The following is a 19,541-nucleotide window of genomic DNA, read 5'->3' as shown; positions in this document are numbered from 1 at the left end:
CTAGCTGCCTCCCAGAGGCCTTGGTCATTATTGGCAGGTGTTTGCCTGTACAGGTCATGGGATACTGGCCATCTAAATTAGAGATCCTTGCCTTGAAAACCACCTAAGAGGTACAGCCACTCTCACTGGTCTTTCTCTGACTCATAGCAGTCTTTGATATTTGAATGGGACGCCACTAATGGATCACAATCCCTATTTTGATTTTCAAAAAAGTGCTCCCAGCAAGGAAAGATCTGGGTGTGTGTACAACCAGATGAAACCTCCCGTTTGAACAATACACACCTGCACAGGAGGCAAACAAAAGAGACTGCTCCCGCCCACCCGATTCTCACTTCAAGCAAGAGCTGAAGAAGCTGGAGGAAGAGGGACGAGACACAGCAGGCCGCCTCGCCTTGCGCCCTAGAGGCCTGCAAATCTAGCCTGGGTAGGGCTGGCTGGGGAAGTTCTGCAAAGAGGGATGCTTGACAGTGCAGTTGGGAGGTGAGATCCAATCTAAGACATACGCACAGAGATCATTCAACTGGCTCTGACTGTGAGGTAAAAGTCTAAGACAGTGCTAATCAAACTTCAATATACATACAAACCACCTAGTGGGGGAGGGGTGGGGGAGGCCTAGTTAAAATGCAGCTCTTGATTCAGTTGGTCTGGGATGACTGGGGAGTCTGCATCTCCTGCCAGCTCTTAGGTGATGTCCCTGCTGCCGGTCCAGGGACCACACTTGGAGTGGCCAGGGTCTCTTGATTTTAAAGAGCACTTCCTTTTAGTCAGAGATCCATTCATCATTTCCAAAGCACTTTCAAATTCCTGATACCACACGCTCTTCACAAGAACTCTAGGAGGTAACGGAGGCCAGTGTTCTGATCTCCTTTTTACCGATAAATTGAAGCTAGGAAAGGCTAACTGCCCCACCCAAGGCCCCCAGAGAGCTTGGGACTTCTGTCTTTATTTTAGGAGCACTTCTATTAGGCCCTTACATCCCTGTGCTCTTACAGTATAGGTTATTACTGAAGCCACCATGTAAATATCCATCTTCATATTTGCTGTAAGTGTGTGAATCTTCAAGCCTGGAAGTAACCCTACCCCCACTTGGGCACGAAGGGGAGGACAATAGTTCATATGGCTTACCTGGTTTGCATGGGGTCACCTGGACAGGTGACTGTCAGGGAGACCACAGTGAGACCGCACTGGCAGAACCTTTCAGTAGCCCCAGCATCAGTGGTCACAAGTCAACCTGCCTTATGGCCTACTTTTGCTGCCTGGAGTCATGTTTCTAGGGGTGTGATCATTACAGTAATTACGGCAGTAATGACGGTCATTACAGGGTACTCTCTCCAGATCCGGCTTCTAGAGGCAATAGGAGACCTCCGGGCTTGAGACCTGGCTCCACCACTCAGCTCACTAGTCATGTTAACTCAGCCAGGTTGCTCAGCCTCTCTGAGCCTTAGTTTCCTCATCTGTAATATTGGGCTAATAACAGTACTGACATAATTAAATGAGTTAATAATAGATGAAACATATGAAATCACTGATATTTGACTGTTGACCTACAGAAATGGCAGTTTCATATGGTCCAACCTGATACATGTAAAGTGTTTAGAACAACGCCACCAGCACAACAGTAAATTCTCAATAAAGGCTAGCTATTACGCCATGTTCGGGGAGGCGAGGTTATGCTAAATGCTTTACAAGGATACATCATTTAGTCTTTAAAAGAACGCCCTGTGACAATTATTATTATCCCAATTTTATTGGTTAGGAAATCGAGTCTCAGATCCTTTAAACAAGGTCTCTCGTTAGCATGTGGAGGAGTTGGAATCAAACCCAGGCCGTTCTTTCTCCAAAACCCATGTTCTAAATCGCTCTGGTGTAATGCAATGTTAAACTGAGCGCCTGCCTGAATTCTTCCTGATCCTTTCAGATGGAAGAGTTTTCTTGAAAGCAGTAGTTCTCAAAGTGGAGTCCCTGTCCCAGCAGAATCAGCATCACCAGAGAACTTACTAGAAATACAAATGCTTGGGCTCCACCCCAGACCTACCGAATCAGAAACTTTAAGGATACGGCCCAGCAATGTAGTTTAATGAGTCCTCCCCGTGACTGTGATTCATGCAGGGAACGTATGAGAACCGCTCTTCAGGAGACACTGACACATACTTCGTGAATGATCAGCAGGTCCAATGACAATAACAATAAATGACTAAAGCAGCTCAAACTCACCAGCTGATTCGGATCCATGAGTTGTATAGGACCTCCCGCTGGGGTCATGGGATGAGTCTTGGTCTTCTGTAAGGAGCAATAAAGGGAGGTTGAGTACTGTGTGCTCAGTTACACCGCCATCTGCTTTTCCTCACGTGTGCATTTTCACACAGCCCATCACGAAGTTTAGCCTTTTAAAGGTAGCCAAAAACAATGACAAAGCAGCTTCGAATGGGTTCCACGATATGAAATATTGTTCATTGCTCCATCTACTGATGAGTGGTCTAGAACTTTAATCAAAATTCTAAAAACCGGGACAGCACAGACCTGCAAGGATGACCATAGGAAGTGCGGCTTTAGTAAAAATCCCCAAACTGTAACACTCTACCAAAATATTATGAGGTCTTGGCAAGTGTGAGGTGCGGATTTGATGCTGTGTCTTTGAAATAAGGACTATATGCTTTGGATCATGACAAATGTGATCACTGGGAATGCATGTACTCTGTGGCTTAGGGCATGAACATTTAAAGAGATTTCTCTGAGGCAGGAAATAGAAGAAGGTTTTGGTGTGCAGTAAAGGATCTTGGCGTTGAATCATGTAAGGATTCAAAGAGAAAAGTTAGCTGTTTATCTAGAGAAAAGTCTGAAAATAAGTGACAAAGAAATGGGCAGATGATAACTGACACGTGGCTAAGGTGCGCCTGGTTTTTAGACTATGTTCCAAATAATAGTTCCCAAAATTAAATCTGTATTTTTAACACCAAGGGTTACTATAATCCCATCTTCTCAAACATCCATCACCAAAAGGCTTTAGATGAGGCAAGTTTATGAATTGCTAAAATCTGGACCCACAGGTCAAATCTTGGGTTCAGCATATGGCAACTCTCGATCTTCTCCCTCCTCCCCACACATTTTCCAAAACTCTAATGGAATCTTAAAGCAACAAAACACAGGACAATAGTTCATAAAATGGCTATGGTCACCCATTATGAAAGGTTCTTATAAGGAATACACAGTAATCTGATCTTCACCATGTCCTTGTTTAGACAGGCAGACACAGGTGACCTGTAATCGATTATGTAATTGTACGGGGGAGATAGACTGCTTTGTTCCTCGGCTGATGGTTAGAAAAACTGAGAACAGCATTTGCTGAAATGCTGAACACCAATACCCCCAACACCACCACCACCATCACCATTATCACCACCACCACAATTCCAGATGTTTTCATTTTTAACATCAAGCAAAATGATGGAGAAAAAAAATGTATGGGAGGCAATGAGCCTTATCTGAGTGTTCTGGAAGAAAACAAAGGGTGATAGATCATTTAATCCATGGAGAACCATGGAAAATTTGTCTATACCACCACAGAATGTAGAAGGAATCAGGGTATGTAAATATCAATTTTGTAGAAAGTATTTTATTTACTAACAAATAGACTATGTAATCCTTCAAGGCTACTGTAACTATTAAAATTGCCATTTAAAATTTAAATTCATTTGGGTGCATAAAGGGCTCTATTTTGCCAAAAGAAACCAGACAGTGCTCTAAGATTCATTTCTCCAGAAGAACACTGACACTGGTGCTAGGAATTTTTAATAACTGAGGGCAGACCTATGCTGAATAAAGAACCAACGAATGTAAGGGCTTTTGTCTTGCCAATACTGTCGAGGTTAGTATATTTTTTTAATTTATTGTTTTGGCTGCATTGGGTCTTCATTGCTGTGCGTGGGCTTTCTCTAGTTGCTGCAAGTGGGGACTACTCTTCATTGCGGTACGCGGGCTTCTCATTGTTGTGGCTTCTCTTGCTACGGAGCACGGGCTCTACGCACGTAGACTTCAGTAGTTGTGGCTCACCAGCTCTAGAGTGCAGGCTCAGTAGTTGTGGCGCACGGGCTTAGTTGCTCTGTGGCATGTGGGATCTTCCCGGACCAGGGCTCAAACCCGTGTCCCCTGCATTGGCAGGCAGATTCTTAACCACTGCGCCACCAGGGAAGCCCGAGGTTAGTATTTTTTAAAACTGTTTTCCTTGAAGCCCTGGGATGGGCAGCCCAAGCATGTGGGCTCTAGGATAGAGGCCAAGCACGTGGCATTCTCATTCTGGGTTTTCTGTCCCACATCAAGTAACAGTATCACAGCTGTTATCTGTTTTACATGTTGGGTTCTCATAAGATTTATTATTCTTTAGAGAGGGAGGGGGATGGGAAAAGACATAGGCTACTATATATATATATATATACACACACATATGCTACCATATATATATATATATGTTTAAAATCATGAATATCTAATATCCCTTAATGGTTGAACGGTAAGAACATTTGAACAGTTGGCACCAGGAAGAGAGAGTTCAATTTTAGTTTCTTAGCCAGGGTATTTTGCAGTTTCCTTTTCTTCCATGTTAGTTTCTTAATGCAAACAGAGAAACAAAAGTGGAAGCAGGGAGGATTGCTAGTCCCATTCCATGTGTAACTTAATTGAATAAGTCATCTTCAGTCATCTCTTTGCCATCACAACAAGAGAAAGGGTGCCTAGTCATTAACAGTAGATTGAATCATATAGTTTTAAGTGTACAATGTAGTTAGAAGAGGTTATCCATAAGCCCTTCACCAAAAGTAAAATTCACCAATCCATCACCAATAAAAGAGAATTTCAGAGCAAAGATATTAGTATATGGAAATTATTCACAAGTTGGGTAAAACCTTACTACATAGGCAGCATATATTAGTTGAATCAAATGAAATTGATACTTGACTACTTTCACTTACAAAAATATCCACTTCATATGGTTCAACTAAATATATCCCAAGATCAGGAAGAAGACAAAGAAAGAAATTCTGCCGTAACAACCAAGTCACAAAAAATAGATGGAAATTTCACAGGCAAATGAAAACATGATCTAAAATAAATCTATGGCACTAGAATGATGATCTGTGTGAAAGCCATTCCCATGTTACAAATCAGTCTAATCACAGCCTACACAGAAGACATCCCCTATAATATGAAAGGATGTGTTGTTTCTCCCTGTAGAGAAAGCAAACCAGATAACAAATGGCCAAATTACCTGATAAAGAAAGATCAACATTAGAAGTAGAATCTCCAACAATAGTAACTTCAGGGGACCCAGTCTTAGCAGGGGTCACTGGGATGAGGGTTCTGTATTCATTTGTGTCTGGAGAATAAGGAGTATAACCTTCCACTGAAGTAGTTGAGTCCTCAGGAAGATTTTCACCTCTTCTGCCACCTGTGCCATCATTCCTATCTGTGTGGAGGTGGAATCAATGGTAAAACCACATTTGTAAGACCACCACCAATTGTGTGCTTGTCTTCTGAACGTGAAATGGCTGCAAAGCTTTCCACTTGTTATTTGTGAACATGGAGCAAAAGACAGTGTGGTTTGTTACACTATTGAACAGGATCAATATTTTGCAATCAGTACCGCCTGGACATCATTCAACGGAAGAGATTTTGGTGATCCTAATATCTAGAAGAGACATTTGTTGCATCATCTACCTGGCTTATTAAAATAAGGTTTATGCCACTAGAACTGTTACCTTGAAGTCAACTCAGGTACTAGATAATCTTGAGCCCTTACTCAATTGGACCCACCTTTGATGAAGTGGAAGAAACAAGCTATTGAGCTGACAGGTAAAATTATGCTCCCTGCGATTGGAAGAGCAAATGCAAAGTTTCAAAGACGTTGAGGCTTTGATTATTCTTTCCTTTGCCAGAGGGCACTGCTTCTTGGTCACCAGTACCATGGATTTATGGTCCAGAGGATAAATGGCAAAATAATATTATTAATGCAAGGAAAATAGAGAGTGATATAATTCAGATCTTTCCACCAAATCATACATAAGTGATCTGTTATTTTTAAACAAAGCCACTAACTCTGGAGTTTAAGAAACCCAAACTTTAAGATTAAAAACATATAGTTTGCATTTAATATACAATGGCTTCTAAGAGATCTACAAAGCAGAAAACTCCAAGAACCATCGCCAGCCACAGCTTCTGACCAGGAGCAAAGAGCACAACAGCCAACTGAGGCACCTCCACCAAAGACACTGCAAAAGCACCCATAGTTCATTGACTTGTTTGTCAATAGCCGAAGCCACCTGGGCTTTACAGTCCTTACTGCTAGATGTTGGAGTAGCAGTCATGGGATGGTCTTTGTCTTCTTCCAAGCCTCCACGTGATGTAGAGAAGCTCTGAGTATCGCTCTGCTCTGTTTCAATGAGGGATGAATCCAGTATTAATTTGTAGTCATGAAACAAACCCTCTGTTATCTGCTGACAGGGAGGATCTAATAACAGTGGAGTCAGATGGATAGATGCATAGGAATACCAAGGTTTGTGCACACCATTCTTCTGTGATCAATAGAAATGCGCGACAGAATTCTGCTTTGCCCCTAGTTGGCTTTGTTTTTCAGTACAATAAACAAGGTAAAATGCCAAGGTGAAATCTGGGCTAAAACTTTGCCCACCCTGGATCATCCTGGCCCAATTATAGCGTTGCTTCCTGTCACTCAGGAAAATCAGAGAACACAGAGACAAAGAAAAAGGAATGTTTGAATCCCGGTGTTCCTATCAACCATCAAGAGCACCTTAGCTGTGTGTCAAGAAGTGTGACTACAGGGAAAATAAACACGATCATAACAGGTAGTATACATGTAACCACAAAAGAGGAAGAAGCTCATCTAGAATAACTTGCTCAGGTAACTCAGATCAAATTTATACAAGGAAACACTTAAGTCTCTTCTAAAGAACATTAAATTAAGTTACCATTGTACTCACTTATTAGGTTTTTGATCTCATCTGTGGATGAGAATTCTCATCACTGCACTGAAATGCCAGGAAACGCTTGTCTGGGCAAACACAGGGTCCTCACTGATATATATCCATTTCAGGTTGAACCACTGCCCATATCTGAAATGGCTTTCATTGTTTTGAGTTAATTTCTTTTGTGTTCTTCTAAGAAAGGGACTGACCTCTGAGTTACAGGTGCAAGCACTCCATAAAGCACACCACTAAGCCATGTCCACCACCAAGTAAATATTACAACCAGGAGAGAGACAGTCACCAAATCGCAAACCCAACATCAAAACAAAAGTCAACAGGGACATAAAGTAGGAATATGAGACCCTCCATGGTCAAGGAGCATTTTAAGGCTTATCTGCATCTGCTTTGACGCTTAACACTGGGTTATTTACATTCTTGACAATTAACACGTCCTTGCTGATTTTTCCCTTTGCCTAAAAGGGCTCACATGAAAAGACTCTGCCCATTATGTGTAGCCAACAGTGAAATGAGGCCCTCTTAATTCTGGATTTCTTTCATATTCAGTCAAGAAATTATGAATGACTTTATGGTGATATCTAGGATAGCCCTATACCTGTGGTGGACATTAAGGCTACTAGAAGTTTAGCATTGTTTCTACCAGATGTTTAGCGATAGGAAGAGATATAGCAACTGTTCCTCTTTTGTTCCCGGGCCCTGCAACCCATGTCAATTGTCAACAACATATTTGCTCCTCCTCTGTGGGCTGATGTGATTTCCCTACTCTCTGTGATTATCTGGCCCCAAAACATGTTTTTACAGCCACTGAAAAAAGGCTACCCCTCTTCTGCCTTGATTGAAAGATGGGAATCTAAAGGAGCTGGTCAGTTAAAGCATAGAGACACCACTGTCCTAGCTGTGGTCTTAAATTTCACTGACATAACTACTCAGAAAAGGGAAATCAAGTGGAATGGAGTCCCACATCCTTTTTTTTTATGTTTCAACATAAAGTCATTGAATCTGGAAAACACCACAAATGAAGGTATAATCAGATTTAAAGAACCGTCAAGAAAATATAGAAAATGAAGACAGCTTTTATGTTCTGAGCTGAGCTGAGCCACGCAGCACTGAATGTGCTGTCCCATCACCAAGCCCTGAATGTGCTGTCCCATCACCAAGCCCAAGCCCTGCATCGGGGCCGAGGAGAGCAAGAGCTGAAGCAGGAACACAGATCAACAGAGACCGAGTGTCATTATCCTTACGAGTTGTCACTGAAAGAGGTCCTGTCCTGTCCAAGTCTTCCACCAAACCTGTGTTTGGACCTGCAGAAGGCTGAAGCGTTGTACTATGGCTGGTGTCCACATCTGAAGGAATTAAATCAGCGTTATTGCTTGATTTCCTGACTACTATCTGAGGGTTGTTTATGGTCTAGAGACAAATTATTCTTATATTCAAACCTGTATAAGAGGAAAGAAAGCACATACTGATTCACGTCTCCAGAACTGAAACGGATTATCATCTCTCCAAAAGAGCATCCCAAGAAGTAACTGGTTTTCATTTAAAGGCTGAGTCGTATGAAAGCTACAATTTTTGTTCTTTTTTTTGCTGAATCTGGAAGAATGCTAGATGAGCACATGATGGGTCTCCCAAGCCTTGCAGGCAGATGGAAATACAACCCACGTGTGACTTGTCCCATTCTACACAAGTGATCTGACACATGCAGAAAAGACAAAGTGCACTGGTTCAGGCACCATTTTGTCATATCCCCTTGACGTGGCACAAAAGCTTTGGTTACAGCCCTTTCCCTCATTTGCTCCTCTTTCGCTTCACAAAGTGAACGTACAACTAAAACATAAAATCATCATCCCATACTATCTAGTTGGCGGCTACAGGAACATTTTAGGGCAAGGAATAAGCAGCAATGGATGTCAGTGAATCATTCTTCCTATAAACGCAAGTAGGAAATGTCTTTGGAATGTAACATGTACAATGTTGAGTGGTACAGAAATTTCACTGAAATATTTATAGAAGCTGTTTCTAATAACTATCACAAATCGATTTTGCTGAAATAAGTCCTGAGTGAAATAGAGGGTCACACAAACCATAAACACCATCACTATTGCTGGCTCTTGGATTCAAAGACCACCCACACTGCTGCCTCTGGGGAGATTTAATGTGCTCCAGATGACTCCGGAGGGAAACAGTGGAATATTAGGCGCCCACGTCTACATTGCAGCCTTTACATATAAAAAGAAAAGAGTATCAAGATCTTTGTAGGACAAAACGTGGCTGACTCTATTATTTAATAATAATAATAGTAGTAGTAGTAGTAATAGTAATAGTAATTATTCAAAAAAGAGGAAAGGCTAACTAATCCAAATCAAAACCCCAAATGGATATTCTCCCAGAAGAAGTCCTGCCTGTTGATGGTCTCTAGACACTCTTGTTCATCTTTCCTTTAAGAGGTATCACACCATTCCATGGTTGAAGCCAATTGTAACATTCTTAACATCATCAGTTTGACGGAAACTCATTCTGTTCATCAGTATGGAGACGTAATATTGATTCTGAAGCTCTATTACTGGCTTGGTTTTCCACAATGGTTATCATCAGAGCCTCTAGCCACCATGTGCATAAAATGTGTAATGGGCCTGCAAGTGGCACTTCAGCCACACAACATAATGGCCCCAACCTCACCATTCACAGTCATCTTCCTTTGTGACATACGGATCCATTCACTCTGCCAAATTCATTCCTTGGCTTTCCTTCCTTTAAGCCTGTCCTTACATGTGCTTCCTTCCTAGAAAAACTTTCTCCAACTCCCTTTCTCTGACTAACCAGGGTTTTTTCCATTTTTCAAAGACCAGATCCAATCTACATTTCTCTGATGTCTTCCAAGGGGTCCTCTGAATTTATTTTGTGTTTATTGCTAGCAATATTCATTTGACATCTATTACTTATTTTATTGTACTGTTAGATCTATTTTGAAGGTAACTGTTTTCTTTTCCTGGCTAACTTTTAAGTTCCTTAAGAGCATGGACCATGAATTAAGTGTACATCGTTTGTCTCCATAAAGCATTGCACATAAAGTATTAATACAATTCTATTAGCAGATATTTAAGACGATTGTACTTTAAGGGATATATGATCACTAATATTTGGGTACAACATAGTTAGGGTGTTCTGGAGAAATGAAACCATAGAAACTGTTGGATTGATTTTGGAGATAACTTTGTTTAACTCAATACCAAGAGACATTATCATTGCATACTGAGAACTCATTTCAGTAGTTTTGTGTCACGTATACCCTTGGGAGTCTGGACCCAAATAATACATTTAATGCTACGACTGAAAATTCATATCCCCATATTGGTTCTTTTGGTTGATCTCCCTTTTTGGAATGTTACATTTCTGTGATCAAGACATCTTGTTAAATTAAAAATAAATAAATAAAACTTGCATAATTCTATTCATGGATATAGTAAGGATTCTTCCCAAAGATAAAACATGGATTCTTCCACTTCATAAACACTGAGAAAAGTGGGGCACCACCTGCTACCAATTCTTTCAGATTCTCTCAGGAATGTTGTCATCTGGTTCTGATAAAGGAAAAATCCCTTTTAAATATAAAAATTTGTTAAATAAAATAACAATCTTCCATTCTTGCATAACTCCAGCTAGTATTTTCTTACTCTCTCTTGTTTAATTCTGTTTTTGAATTGCTTATAGGTAAATAAGAATGCTAATTAAGAAAACAAGGATTCCATCTTGTGTAAAAGTTGTCCATTCATTAAATTCATGAACATTTATTGATGGACAAGAGTGGTCTAAATCCTAAGTCACTGGGTATAGTATTTATTTCTAAGTGCAAGAGTAATTAATACCGTTTTCTGAGCCTTTTAGTTACTTGTTTGGAATGAGTACTCATCAGTGTTTGATCTCTAAGATTTCTCTACCAAAGACAAGTTTTATCTTTGGGTCTATAATGGAGACAGTCACTGAATCCATCACTTCACTCTTTTTAAAACCCTGCACTTAGAAGTAAATGGAAAAGAAATCTTGAAACTACTCCTATTCAGAGGAAAAGACTTCCCCTCCCATCATCTTAGGACTAATCCTTCTTTAACCTTCCCGCCAAATTCTCCACTCTCACCTAGGATTTCAGATTCAGATGCATATCACTCTTACCAAGAAAACTAATTTTTGAAGAAACTTAAAAGTTCCTTAGGAAAGCAGACTGGTCTAAAGCCAAGGGGATATTTCTAGGAGAAGAGCCATTTGGGGGCTTTCAAAAACATAATATATAAAAAAGCTGAGATTATTACCCATCCTTCTTTCTGTTTGATGACCTCGTCCCATTGGATGTGAGACTGGGTCGAAGAAATAAGTCCAGGAACGGTCCTCTTGGCTCTGCACTGTCACTCTTTGATTTTGATGGCTGTCACGGGCTGAGGCTGCTGTGACAATGCAGTTCAAGCGATTGTCAAAGTGTTAGTTGACATTTGGCCAGGGATACACTGATTTTTTTAAAGACTTTATTTTCTATACAAGACAATGAAACCGTCTTCCGGATATAGAGCGCCAGGAAGTTGCAGAGTGTTTTAGCAGGTATAGGTTCATTCATGCTCATTTTCCCTAGCAATCAGCATGTGAACTAGAGGTCGCAAAAGCATTAACGACTTCTCCAGTGGGTAGATGAGAAGTTATAGACATCAAGTGAAGATGGAGGAGAAATAGTTCTTTACCCACACCATGTTGCCACCATCCCGTAAGGGAGGAAGTGTAGAAGTCCAAACACATGATGTCATTCCTAGACAACCACGTCCCAGTGAAATGCACATTAGGCCAGTAGTGATTTAGAGAAGGAATCACGTAACAGCTTCCCTTGAGATAAACATGAAAGTAAATGCCATTCATCTCAAAAGCATGAGTGGAATCTACTAGAAGCATCACCTCCTAACAATGAGATTTATGGCACAGTGGCATATAAGAATGCAGCATGTGCTTTGGCTTCACTCTGAGCCACTGAAGACGTATAGGTGGAAAAGATGACAATAGTAGCCCCTTAGCAACAACTACACCACATATCCAGTCACTGAATCCACTGCTCTGCCAGCTATGCATTCAGAAGCTGCCACATACCAGAAGAACATCGTGCGTTACATTCTATATTGCAAATAAAAACATAGGGATATTTCTCACTGATATTAAGTAACGATATGGAATTCACATTGTTTTGCAAGAATGCATCTTGCATGCATTTCAATATTTCTGTCACACAGACAAAAGAATCATGCACAGGACCTGACAGAGCCAAGTTATCTGGCATCACTTAGAAATGTTGACAAGATTGGGTCTAATCTCCCCAGTCCCACAATTCAAATATAGAGAAGAGGTGTTTTTCATAAATCTAAGAAGGAAACATTGTACATTCAAGGAGAAATCTCCAAATAAACATGACAAAGGGCCAAATGACACCAGACAGGTGTTTTTCTCAAAATGTCTGGCTCCATTTCTTTGACTACTGAGGTTCTGACCAAAAGCTTTCTAACAAGCCCAGGATTTCACAGAACTGTGTTGTAAAGCCTGGACCCATATCATAGAGCAGATTCCTTTACAAAAGCAAAGGGAGTATTTTATAAGATCAGAGTCCCTGCATCCTCTTACCAGGGGATGCCCAAAATTAGATCTGAAAGTGACGTACGTAAGGGCACATTCTCTGTGTCTCCTTATGTGCCTGTATCCATTTCTGTTCTGGTGATTTGTTACGCGCACTTAAGGGTTGGCTCTGTGTTGACTGAATGGTAAGTGATTAAGGAACTGTAACACCTTGTGACATTTCCTTCAAATTCTTCTTGTTCACTGTCTTCAATGCCCAGTACTTAACCCCAGAGGAAGTTTTCACCCAAGTCTGCCTGTGAAACCATCCATTACCAGTTGTCCCTGCTGTTGAATGAGAGTCTTCTTTTGGCATTTGGGGATATTCCCCAGGCCATCCATTCTCAAACCACTGCTCTTTCTGGGTAGCTGTTTCTTCCGTTGTACTAGTAGGGGGTGCCCGGGCTGTGAGAAGAATGTCAATTGTGAGCCGTTATTGTTCAATTAATTTCCTTACCAACACATATCTTTCTACCTTAAGAGCATATACATGTGGGAGAGAAGGCAGAAAAGGAAAGCAGGAAGGAGAGACACCACGGATACTCTTGAAAGGGATATTAGAAATCAAATGGCCGGATACTTTAGCTTTTCAGATGGGAAAACTGGGGCTCAAAGAAGCTTTGATTTGCTCAAAATCATATAGCCAGGTTGGTACAAAGTTAGGACCAGACCACGGTCTATGAATTCCAGTATTATTCTTATTTTACTAGAGTCTATGGCCTCATACGTCTTGTCTGAGAGAACTGTTCGTTGAAAAAACTTAACCTGTCTTCAGTGATTTTGGAGGGAGGAGTATATTATATAACAGTCCATGACAAGATCAGCCTAGTAGGAAGCCTTCTCAAAAGGTGGTCACATGACTCATAATTGCACACACTGGAAATACACCAGAAGTGCATTTGCCCAGCATGAAAGATGCTGGGAATGTGAGACGCTACCCCACTGACATGTTACAAAGTTATGTCTATGGAGCATCTAAAATTGCCAAAATGACTTTTTAAGAAAATTAATTCAGTGGAGAAAAACTTTTCTAGCCAGTGTTTGGCATTATATAAAGAGTAGGAGTGTGTGACAGGCTTAAAATTTCAAACGCTCAGTGTTGTAATTGTCCAGTTTTAAAAAGGGCATAATGAATGAAATGAAATTGTAATGGGGTGCCTTTGGTAAAGATCAGAAAGCCACTGACATTTTCATCTGTAGCGACTAATACTAAAGTTTTAGTTCATCAAGTAAATGAGAGTGTTATAATACTGTATATCAACTATATCTCAATTAAAAAAAGAAAAAAAAATGAGAGTGTATAAACTTGCCAAACTGAAGTATATTTTGCAACTTGTAAAACTGGTTTATTTCATTATTTTAGAAATTAATATGCATGATTTGATAATTGCGAAAACATTTAAAAAATAAAACTTACTGTCCTTGTTTCACCCTTGCATGGGCCAAAACATCCCTGGGGTTAACTGGTTATCCAGAGGGAGGGAAAAAAAACCCCAAAATCTTAAGTTTTACCTCCCCCTGACTAAATCACTACCTCCTGACAAATAATAAAGTTAGAGAAAACACTGGGTGTAATTACAAAAAAAGAAAAATTAACCCAAAACATAGACTGCATACTTAAAGTTTAAAAAAAAATGTGCGCACACACACACACACACACACACACACACACACACACACTATTCTATACTACTTCTACCTGTCTCTTTATAAAACACAATGATCCTTTAAATATCCAGTAACTCCTTGTTGTCTTCAATATATGGGTTAGCAGAGTAATGGATTTCCATTGCAAATGACTCTCTTCTGGAAGTTGTAAATGTTCTTTTGATAACGCCCAGAATCACTTATGTTTTGCAAGTCCTGATAAAAGAACTGCTGCAGCAGCTGCTGCTTTCCCTCTGTTAGGTTCTGTTATGCCCTGTTTTGCAACTACCCTCCAGTAATCATGCCCCCCCCACCTTTAGACAATAGGATCATTAATTCCAAGCCTCTTAGTTTTCCACTTTTTAAGTACTAACCGTCTTAAATAATTTCTAAAATACACTGCTAGGACCCGAAGGGACTGGTACAGAATCCCATTCTGAAGAGACTTCTGTTTCTTATGTCCTTCCTCTATCAGAAGACTCTTTTGTGAACTCAGCCTATAATCCACATGCGTATATCGAATCTGTTGGGGTCAATAATGAGATATAGGCCTGATGGGTGTATTCAGTACAATGCCCAGGAGGTAGTAACCTATTCAGTCCTAGCCGATGTCTGAAACTTTTCTTTTGTTGTCTGAAGACCTCCTCAAACCATGGATTCCCAAACTTCTTTGGCTTCTAAGTGATTGTTTCTTACATTTTTGCTTTAGGAGTATTCAAGGCTATGAGAATCATGGTTGAACCATAATTTCTAAAATGCTACAAGCTGTTACCCTAAATTAAAGCTTCTTTTATTCCAAACATCATAGGCATCTCTCTGAGAGATAGATAAAAAAAGAAGAGTATACACTTCTTACTTCTTTTTTTGTCCTATCCTCATAGGCCAGTAGTGAGACCTGAAATTGTTTTAGGAAACCTGAGATGTTTGCACATAAGTAAAAATAACAGCGTCAAAGCCTTCCCCAAGTTACCCTGGGCTTAAAAACAAAAAAAGAACAGTCAAGGAATTCATATATAGACCATCTGAGCGATTGACTTTCTTCCACAGAGTACAAGGGATGCCTTTCTACAATGCAGCGAGGAACAGAATGTGAAAAAGAAACTGAATTCATCAAAGATCTTTATAGAAAACAAGAATTCCAAAGATCCTTGCACTTGTCATGCTTTCTTTCCAGATCCCACTACTAAGCATCAAAAGAACACACTCTTCTTCATACATTTCCATAAAAATACACAAATTACCCAAATGGAACCTCTGGGAAACTTTAACACAAAAACTGTATGTCAGATCTTTTTAAACATTTTGGCCTTTTGGGCCACCTGACAAGTTAGTATTTTATTCCAATTTCTATGAAACTGTGTGCAGATCTGGCAGCTTTTCATGCTCTGGGGAGAAAAGAAATTACTGTGTGGAAATAGAAGATGTAGCCAATGTCTGCAAAAAAGTCTTCCCCATTCTCTGGAGTGACTTCACTAACTCAACTAAACCAGAACTGATGACTGCCATCCTTCTTACTTGTGCTTGTAGGATGCTGGGTCTCCTCTTCATCATGATATCCACGGTGACTGAGAGAAAAGTGTGTTTCCTGGGTCCATTTTTCTCCATAAGCACTGGTGCTACTTCTGTCCACATCTGTCGTGATGATGGTTATATACACTGTGACTTTTTATCAACCAACTTTTGATTGTTCTGTTTTTTCATTAAAGTACATGTCATCTAATGGTCAATGCCTAAATAGTACCTCTGAGTATCTCCTCTTAATACTTTGGAGTGAATCCACTAATATCTCCCAAGAGAAAACCAACGGGCATGGACATTTCTTAATGATTACCTGTTATTGTACTACAACCACTTTATCAAGAGCAGCACCACAAACCATTTTAATGTATTCATTTTTATTTTTTTATTTTTTTATTTTTTTGCGGTACGCGGGCCTCTCACTGTTTTGGCCTCTCCTGTTGCGGAGCACAGGCTCCGGACGCGCAGGCTCAGTGGCCATGGCTCACGGGCCCAGCCGCTCCACGGCATGTGGGATCTTCCCGGACCGGAGCACAAACCCGTGTCCCCTGCATCGGTAGGCGGACTCTCAACCACTGCGCCACCGGGGAAGCCCCGTATTCATTTTTATAATGAAGCAACATAAAATGTCTTGTGCCCAGATGATATAATTGACAAATGACTCCTAAGCTGAACTGAGTATCCTCATGAAAGTTCACTAAGAATCTGTGATGAGATATTAACTGGATTTCCCACTGTGTCCTGATGATTGACCTCTGCAGCATCAAAGACTTGGAGGGAAAAAAAAGTCTTTAATTAAGTATGTGTAACCCATTACCAGTCATCCTTGTGGTTGTCTGAAGTGATACTTCTGGATTCGAATGGCCTGGGCTCGGTTGCGTCCAATCCTGGTTCTGTTGTGGGTGGTTAAAAACCCGTGGTGTGGTTGAAACTGTGATAATGATGATTGAAGTAATTAGGAGAATGTTATTTCTTGAGCCTTCACCACTTGTTCTGCATACGTCTCCCTTCTTTAGTCTATAGAGTAAGTCATCTATACCAGGCTGTATAGATGGTTGAGTGGAAATGAAGGGAAAGCAGAGAATGCCTTCAGCTTGCTTCAGCCATACTGTTAAGCATCTCAGTGTCCTTTGCATTCTGTCAGAGAACACGTAGGGGTCAGAACATGAGATCTTCTGGAGGAAGCAGCCAAAGAAGCTGCAGCAGGAGGAAGAACAGCTTTGAAAACACCAGCCCTACACCAAGGAGAACCAAAGACGTCAGCGCTTTGCCTGTCCATGCAGTCTCTAAGGACCCTCTGCAATGGAAAGCCCAAGGAATCTGTAACACTGCCAAGTGTGCTACATGTAGATCCTCAGGCTGAAGAGCAGACACCTGAAAAGTTATACCATGATGACCAGTTTACATTATTAGTTTTGGTGGGGAAAGAAACACCCTGCGCAGCCAGAGCTTTCCTATAGATGATTCTAACAAAGAATATCTACCTAGAACAGCCATGTGATTTAGCTGTACATTTCTGAATATTTATATTTATCAAACACCTACGGTATTCTCATCAAACACAAAGCATTTCATGAGCAAGCCATTCATAGCCAATGAAAGAAAACCAAGATGCACACATTCAGTAGAAAACACCATAGGTAACCAACCACCATCATAGCAGCTCCCCAAAGATAAAAAGGGGCATACATCCACCAGTGCCCTGATACTGTCACCCAAAATGATAGGGCTGGAAGAGGAGATGCACCTGACAGAAGAACCAGGACAAAATCAGAATCAATGTCTTTTGTGAAAGGTTATTTGCAAATACATCCTAATTCTTTCAAACTTTATTTTGATACCCAAATAATACAAAACTCTTTTCAGAACTATAATACTATCAGTTCTATTTCACAAGTTAATAAAATCAGGTTTAGAATCATTAACTACATTCTCAGTAAGCATGAAAAACTGGCAGTTATCATGCCCTTATAGAAGAGAGAGGGCATCATGCTGAATTACGTGCACAGGTGCCAAGAAGAAAAGTGAGCTGAAATCGGAAAATATGCCACAGAGATGAAATAATATCAAGGGAAGTTTTCCCCTGGAGCTTGATGATACGATTCATTTTCAGGTTGATCTGTTTGGCTTGCCACTCAAGAGGGTTTAGTTTCTCAAGTGTCAAGACCACATCTTTCCTGATGCCCGACTTAGAAGATGTGGCCACATCCTGAACCCAGCAGACAGTATAATAGTAAAGCTCCAGTGTCTTGGGGTATTTGGTTTTCTTTTTGAAGTAACTAAAGAGAGTTTCTTTGTTAGGTCTCTGAGCTCTGCAGGGGTGTCCAACTAAGGAATACACTACTTGAAAGCTTAGATATAAAGCATATAGTTCATCTCGAGTATTTGTTGTATCGATGTCATATACTCAGATGCCTCAGGCCTAAGCTATGCTTTTGGACCCCTCCCTCCTGGGGTGCTGTCCTTTTGGGGATGAAACCCTCAGGTTCCAATTGGATGGACAGGACTTCTGTGACCTGAGGGAGCTCATGTAGCACCTCAAAGGCACATCTTCTCTAAAAAAAAAGGCAGAGCTGTGATAGAGTCAGGTTCAGGATCTCATCTCGGTTCAGCAATATCGCAGATCATGACAGGTATGTATAGGAAACTCAGTCATTTGGCAGAATATTAGACCAACCTTTGAATTTTTTTAAAGGACCTTTCAGCTCAATTTCCATCTCTGTTCTCAAAAAGGTTTATAATTGTCACGAATTTGGATACTATTATGCAATGGTTTCACTATTTGTTTTTAATAATTGGCACTGTTTTGTTATATAGCTCAGCTTTAACACGTAAATAAACAAAACAGGAAGTACCTGAGGCATTAGAAATTTTATAAAAGATATTTTTTCCATTTCTCCTCCAAATATATTTTGGCTTCCATTAAAAAAAATCAGTTTTTTCCTTCATAATCTCATCAAGGTATAATTAACCTGTGATCATAGACTCATGCTCAATTTTCATATTAACTATTTCCTAAGATCGATACTCTTGGGCATCACTCAGATTAATCGATAAGCCTGGCATAGATGGTTCTACAGGAATTGATTATTCTTACTGGTGCTGGAGATAAAATCTTCATCATCATCAGTGTCTGATCCAGAATAACTGGGGTGTCTGTCACTTTCATCTTCATTTTCTTCAGTTGCCTCCCAGCCTGCTGAGATGATATTTGAATCCGTACCTGTTGTGGTGACTTGCATTAGTGGCTGAGCTGGATGCCAAGCAACCCATTCGACAAAGGAAGAAAATCAGGCACAGAATGTATAAAAGGATTCCCGAGATCATAAGAAGAGAGTGAGAGATTTGACTTCTATACCCCAAATTCTTATATTCTGGTCTCTGAAGCTAATGTATAGATCCAAAAACAGCTGGCTATGATCTTTACAACTGAACACTCTTTTTAAGGAAGTTAAAAGAATAAATATGGACATAATCCCACCAAACAAGTAAAAGAAAAAGAAGGCCAATAAACACAGCCCCATGCTTTCAGATGCATTTATTATTAACCATATGCCATGAAAGCTAGGGTGTCAAGAATAGAACGAAAAGGTTTCACACGAGCCTATTTGTTTTATCAAGCCACCTTCAGTAAAACCTTGGAATCTAAACACGTCAGTCATTTCTAAAAATCCCTTAGTTGTATTCACTATTTGCTATTCACCCAGCTATGAGGTTTGATCTTCTCTAGCATTCGATTATCGATTA

At 40.3% G+C, this 19,541-nt stretch overlaps 1 protein-coding gene across 23 annotated transcripts in view; it reads right to left on the bottom strand.

The window, feature by feature from the left end:
* The window catches only part of CD44 (CD44 molecule (Indian blood group)), an 87,338-nt gene that overhangs the window by 11,416 nt on the left and 56,381 nt on the right, over window positions 1-19,541 (bottom strand). For 2 of the 23 annotated variants that reach the window (XM_032639377.1, XM_032639381.1), the window contains 9 exons: window positions 18,892-19,047; window positions 16,612-16,725; window positions 15,792-15,908; window positions 12,906-13,034; window positions 11,297-11,428; window positions 8,234-8,335; window positions 6,332-6,421; window positions 5,261-5,458; window positions 2,215-2,280 (listed from right to left, as the gene is read on the bottom strand). In XM_032639377.1, coding sequence (XP_032495268.1) covers window positions 2,215-2,280; window positions 5,261-5,458; window positions 6,332-6,421; window positions 8,234-8,335; window positions 11,297-11,428; window positions 12,906-13,034; window positions 15,792-15,908; window positions 16,612-16,725; window positions 18,892-19,047 — 1,104 coding nt within the window. The remainder of the gene's footprint in view (window positions 1-2,214; window positions 2,281-5,260; window positions 5,459-6,331; window positions 6,422-8,233; window positions 8,336-11,296; window positions 11,429-12,905; window positions 13,035-15,791; window positions 15,909-16,611; window positions 16,726-18,891; window positions 19,048-19,541) is intronic. The other 21 variants (XM_032639379.1, XM_032639382.1, XM_032639396.1 and 18 more) reach the window with 19 other exon arrangements.

This window comes from Phocoena sinus, chromosome 8 (assembly GCF_008692025.1).
Source record: "Phocoena sinus isolate mPhoSin1 chromosome 8, mPhoSin1.pri, whole genome shotgun sequence".
NCBI lineage: Eukaryota > Metazoa > Chordata > Mammalia > Artiodactyla > Phocoenidae > Phocoena > Phocoena sinus.
The sequence above is the reverse complement of the archived record's forward strand: the minus strand, read 5'-3'. Positions and strand labels throughout refer to the sequence as shown.